Here is a 6,061-nt window from a genome sequence, read left to right as displayed (position 1 = left end):
GTGGAGTGAGGAGAGGAGAGGAGAGTGGTGTGCAGTGAGGAGAGGAGAGGAGAGTGCAGTGTCTCGAGGAGAGGAGTGTGCAGTGTCTCGAGGAGAGGAGAGGAGTCTGCAGCATCTACTATTGGGAGAGAGTTGGCTGCAGTCCCAGCAGTGACGTCGGAGTCTAAGGGGCAATGTCTCTGCTCCACCCGGCGTCATCCCTCTAATATTGTTCTATTTTAGACCAGCGGCATTGTTACGCCCGGAGGAAACGACGGGAACTTTCCGAAACACTGAGAACTATTTGTATGGAGGAAACAGTCACTTGGAATCTTTGATTTGGAAAATAATTATTTTTGTCGTTTTCAGAAATCCAATTATTTGTTTTTTTGGCCGCTGTCGGCGAGCGAGCTGTTTCCTCGGCGTGCACGCTAGGTCGCCCTTGCAGTGAAACACACGAGAGATGATTTACGGATGGAAGCGATTATGTCCGTCATTATCTGCAGAATTCCGCCAGAATGTTTGGAAGATTTTTCTGAGCCGTCCAACTATGCGGGGAACTTGGAGCGTTCTCTGTGCTAGGAAACCGTAGACACAAATACGGCCGGCGGAGGCGGGATCATCAATATTATGTTATCATTCCACGCTGGGAAAGGAGCTGTATACCAGCGGGGGCCGAAACAGACCCAGCGCACCCCAAATCACACATACACTGTATTGCCAAAAGTATTGGGACCCCGCTCCAAATCATGTGATTCAGGTGTTCCAATCACCTCCATGGCCCCCGGTGTATAGGAAGAGGCACCTCGGCATGCAGACGCTTCTACAGACATTGGTGAGAGAACGGGTCGCTCTCAGGAGCTCAGTGACTACAAGCGTGGTGCCGTGATAGGTTGTCACCTGTGCAATAAGTCCGTTATGGGGGGAATAGGTAAGTCCAGGGACATTATCAGGGGTAAGGGATGATATAAGGGGGGATGGGGTGAGTCCATGCTTGGGATTTATACGTAAGATCTCGCTTTCTTTTTGTTATTATTCTTTATTTAATTAGAAGGAATCTGGGACGTTTGTTGATACTGCGGATTGACTGATAACAAATATAAAACATCCAGCAAGAATGTAGCGTGTTCAGACACTTTCTCTGCGACATTCCAGTGACAAGGTTTTCTTCCTTCCGCCTCTGATAAGGTGACCTGGGATAGAATCATCCTGCACCGAGTACAACCACAAAGCATGGGGGCTGCTGGGGGGGGGGTCATTATCTGCGGCAGATAACAAGCTATCTTATCTGTCAGCTGGAAAATAAATGCTCAACACAAATTCCAGAAAGAAGTAAATAAAACAAAAATGAAATGTTTTCCAGGGTGAAATGCGTCATCCTGATGCACTGGAGGGAAAGTGTGGTGGAGTTTTACTGAGCGCAACACTTGAATTTTTATTGCAGTGGTTACTATAAAGGCCTTTTTATATGACTCATGTATGATGACATACTTCTATTGTAATAAACTGAACCAGAACTCATCATGTTAAGATTTTCAATCTAATAGGGAACATCTGTTATTTGTGCCGAGGCAGTAGCCTGAAAAACGTGCCTTTTGTCTTGTATTTCCCAGATAAATAGCAAGGTACTTCCTGTGTCTAGGCTCTCCTTTTCTGTGCACTTCCTGTGCCTGGGCTCTCCTGTTCTGTGCACTTCCTGTGTCTAGGCTCTCCTTTTCTGTGCACTTCCCGTGCCTGGGCTCTCCTGTTCTGTGTACTTCCTGTGCCTAGGCTCTCCTGTTCTGTGCACTTTCTGTGCTAGGGATTCCTGTTCTGTGCATTTCCTGTGCTCCAAGTTCCCTGCATAGTTGGACGGCTCAGAAAATCTGTTCTGTGCACTTCCTGTGCCTAGGCTCTCTTGTTCTGTTCACTCCCTGTGCCTAGGAACTTCTGTTCTGTTCCCTCCCTGTGCCTAGGCTCTCTTATTCTGTTCACTCCCTGTGCCTAGGCTCTCTTATTCTGTTCACTTCCTGTGCCTAGGGACTCCTGTTCTGTCCACTTTATGTGCCTCATAATAGCCTTATAGCTGTATACCTGCAGTATGAGATCATCTAAGGCATTACTGCCTCTGACTGATAGTCTCACCAGATTTGGAGAGAGATTTGGTGATGTCACTACTGTGCTGCTCACTGTTCTCCTTGCTGGAAAGGAAGCTGTACCTGAGAACCTGAGGTGCAGGGACCTTCTTGCTTATTGCTGCACCCATTATGATCTGTGCTTCCTTCACCTCTCCTGCTGCTTCCTCATCATTGCCTGGTCCTGGAAAATCTATCTCTCAGGAAATAGCAGTTCACTGCCTCGGCACTCCCGTTTCCTGAGCCTCATAGCTGTATATTTGCAGCGTGAGATCATCTAAGGCACTGCTGCCTCAACCTGTGAGTCCCCCCGGATTTGGAGTGAGGTTTGATGATGTCACCACTGCGCTGCTCACTGTCCTCCGTGCTGGAGAGGAAGCTGTACCTGAGGACCCGCACTGCAAGAATCTCCCTGCTCCCGCTTCATGAATTCTGATTCTGGGCTTCCTCCATCTTGCCTGTTACTTATTCATCCTGACCCCACCAGCTATCAGGGGGAGCTCTGACATGATGAAATAAGGATTGCAGGATTGCAGTCTGGACATGGAGATATGGTGCAGAACAAGGAATGGTAACTCAGTTCTATAGACAAAACAGCTGACTAGTCCTTTGCCCTCTGATTGCCTTTTTGAGCACAATGTCCACAGTGCAGGTCCTCTTTTATTATAGAGGTTGATAAACCAACCACTAATCACTCTCAGTGACTCAGTGTAATTATGCTGATTCTCTCTTACTTGCTATTAGTTGCACAGGGAGGGCATGGTTTTCAGGGAGTCAACTGTCTCATAGACTTGCATTGTCAGAAGCAGCACAATCAGTAGCACTGCAATGCAGGAAGCAGCAGAGCTGCATGTAATGAACAGACATAACTTCTCCTATGCACATACAGTATACAGGGCCGGTGCTAAACTATTTTGCGCCCTAGGCAAGACCAGCTACTTGCACCCCCCAGCCCCCTCGCACGGCGCAACATTCTCCTGCCGGCTAGCTTCCGCAGGTGGATGTAAGCAGCTGGGAGCAATAGCCAGACTGCTGTTGGCAATTTTGATTTGAAATAGACAGGGGTTGCCACGGGGGGGAGGATTGAGTGGTCGAGGCTGCTCCCTAGGCAGCAGTGTGCCCTAGGTGGCTGCCTAGTGGCAGCAATGGCCCTGACAGTATATAATATGTAACAAGGCGTATAAAACAACAAATATTGATACAATTATTTATGTTAATCAGATTCACAAATAAATCATTTTGAAATTCCGGTTACCTGAAAAAAAGAGAGTGCACATTCACCCTTCCTGGTACCCTCTCAATCAAATGCCGATTTGTTCAGCACAAATGCTCACCTGCTGGGAAACTGAGACTTCCTGGAGTGTCAGGAGTCAGATAAAGAAAGCTTGTTGCACTCCTTACCGGAGATCCTCGTATTCGAGGGAAGGGTGCTCGGAATGACTGCGAGCATAAGAGAAACGTCACCAGCACACCAAATTCCTTAAAGGATCATCAATCGTAGATTTATTGGAAACTCATGTCAAATACACAAGCGCTTTCGGGGCCACGCAGGGTCCCTTCATCAGGCATAGCTATGCCAAATGCTGGTGACGTTTCTCTTTTTTTTTTCACTATTTCCTGGAGTGTCAGTCTCCTGAGTCCCCGACCCCTCTGACTGGGTCCTTCCAGCCACCTCCAAATTTCTACTGTATCCTGCAATGAATGGAGGAGACTCTTTTCTAGTACAAAATTTCAGCATGGCCAATTGTTTACTGCAGGCTGAAGCCATCCCTGTGGGGTCTATCAGTGCTCCTAGAAGAGTCCTTGGGGTGCAGTAACAGGTTTCACCTATAGGGGGTGCCACAGAATCTACAAGCATGGGGTGCTGCCCTGGAGGAGGAGAGGTGAAGGAGAGGGGCACCTTGTGGTGTTGCTACATGAAGGGGCAGCCAAACATTCGTTCCCATTCAATTTACTTAACACGCAAACCCTCTTTACCCTTTGCGTTAAATTAAACTAAAGCATCTTACCGTCATGCAGTCTTGAATGATTGAAAATGTCATTTGGAGCCCCGCCTTCACTCACTAATACAGGAAGCAGTACTTGCGGCCCCGTTGAGGGACTTGGACTAAGGAGGACAGATGCTGTTGTTGATTTCACGGTTCGCGAGAGAACATTTCCTTCTTTTTCCTCTTTGGGGGAATCAGTTCCAGTTTCCAGTGGAACCGAGCGCTCTGTGCTGTTTATTTCTGGATCTGATTTCAGAGTCTCTTCTGTGGCCGGGCTTTTTTCAATAGACGGGGTAGTGTTTGGTTGCTCTGTGGTTGCCAATGTTGAACTTGTTGGCTCATGAAGCTCCTGTTGTTGTGTTGGTTGCGCTGTAGTCTTGGGTAAAGCTTTAACGGTGGTGACTTTGGGTGTGTTTGGTGCCAGAGTGCTGGATCTCTGGGTGGTCTGGGCGTTAAGGGTGGTCCTCTCAGGCCGGGTAGAGAGATGCATCTCATAAGCTGTCGTTGTAAACTCTTCCGGCTTGGCTGGTAAACTCGGCGTTGGTGAAAGTTCGACATCAATGACTTCGTCAGCATTATCCTCATAGTCGGCCATGGAGTGGTCCTGGAGGGCATTTCTTTTGTAGTTATTGTTCCTTTCCATGACCTCGCTGTTGATGGGCTCCTCTTGTTCGTGACTGTAGGGGTAGTCGTATTGTCTCTCTGGGTCACTCTCCGTCGTGTCCATGAGTTGGGTGCTGTTGTCACTCTCGGAGCTGCAGTGGGGCAGGGGGTAGCACATCAAGTCTCCTCCAGTATTGGGACAGTGGCAAAACTTGCACTGGGACATGTGAAAAGTGTGCCCGGCCTCGTACTTCTCTCCCCCATGAATGCACCCGATTCGCCCGCACTGAATGCAGCCGTCTGATGGCTGAATGATGTCGATGCAATTCGGGGGCAGCTCGGGGCAAGGGATGAAGTGGCAACTAATCCTCCCACCACCCTGCGGGCAGGAACACTCAGTGCTTCCGAAATCCACAAAGTAGGAATCGCCTTCAGGCACCTTGCCATCTTTAAAGCCAACGTTCACGCAATCGTAGTACTGGTAGCCCTCACAGGTGCATCCAATCTGCGCGCATTTTGGGCAACAAGAGCCCTCCTCGAGTGCTTCTTCAATGCAGGATTCTAGAGGATCACACACGACGCCTTTGCAGTCTTTTTGAGCCAATGATGAGCCAACATACAAGAGCAGGACAGCAATGGTCAGATGTTCCATCTGTCGGATTCTAGATATCTTGGAGGCCATGATGAACTGTTGCTACCATCTGTACAATGACGAATGACTGGAACCAGCAAACGCCTGAGGAATACAGAAAAAGGTCCCAAAATGAAGCAGCTCTTAAATACTTGAAATGAAACAAAATATTAATCTCGCACAAACAATGTTAAAGACTCAGTCCACCCAAAGACGATACATCATGTTTGGTGGATACTGGAGAGTTTTATCACCTGACAGTCTCTTCTATCTCTATGGGACTCTGTTGGTGAGCTTTCTGGGCTGAATTCCCAGGTCTGCGCTCAATATGAGGGGTTTCCGCCATGTAGAATGCAACAGGAGGAGCTGAGACACACAAACATGGGAGGAGACACCCTAAACTCCTGGGTGGCGAGGAACGGATTTGGGAATTATGCAGAGAGACCTCGCTGTTGGAGCATTCATGGGCAGAACGGGGGAGGGGCAAGACTGGTACAAGACAACAGAAGGGCAACAGTGCCGTGTCAGATTCCTCGCATCACCTTTCAACATCTCGTGGAGTCACGAGGCGGCCCAAGGAAGTACTGATGGGGGAGGGGTCATAATAATCTGCCCACTCAGTGTATAGGAAACCAAGGGCTGAGTCAGTCCACCACTCGCCACCTATGACCAAAATATCACTTTCGGATGGGATGACTCGCTAAATACCCCAATACTAGTCAATTTGTAGCCCAGCTTCAAATTCA

At 48.5% G+C, this 6,061-nt stretch overlaps 1 protein-coding gene across 1 annotated transcript in view; it reads right to left on the bottom strand.

Annotated features, from left to right (window-relative positions):
* Positions 1-5,402, bottom strand: part of FBLN2 (fibulin 2) — a 28,458-nt gene extending 23,056 nt beyond the window's left edge. The window contains exon 1 of the mRNA XM_018565439.1: positions 4,103-5,402. Coding sequence (XP_018420941.1) covers positions 4,103-5,366 — 1,264 coding nt within the window. The 5' untranslated portion in view covers positions 5,367-5,402. The remainder of the gene's footprint in view (positions 1-4,102) is intronic.
* Between the last annotated feature and the right edge of the window lie 659 nt (positions 5,403-6,061).

The sequence above is a fragment of the Nanorana parkeri genome, unplaced genomic scaffold (genome assembly GCF_000935625.1).
Source record: "Nanorana parkeri isolate BGI_ZX_2015 unplaced genomic scaffold, ASM93562v1 scaffold847, whole genome shotgun sequence".
Lineage (NCBI taxonomy): Eukaryota > Metazoa > Chordata > Amphibia > Anura > Dicroglossidae > Nanorana > Nanorana parkeri.
Note: the sequence above shows the minus strand (reverse complement) of the source record. Positions and strands in the feature narration are given on the sequence as shown.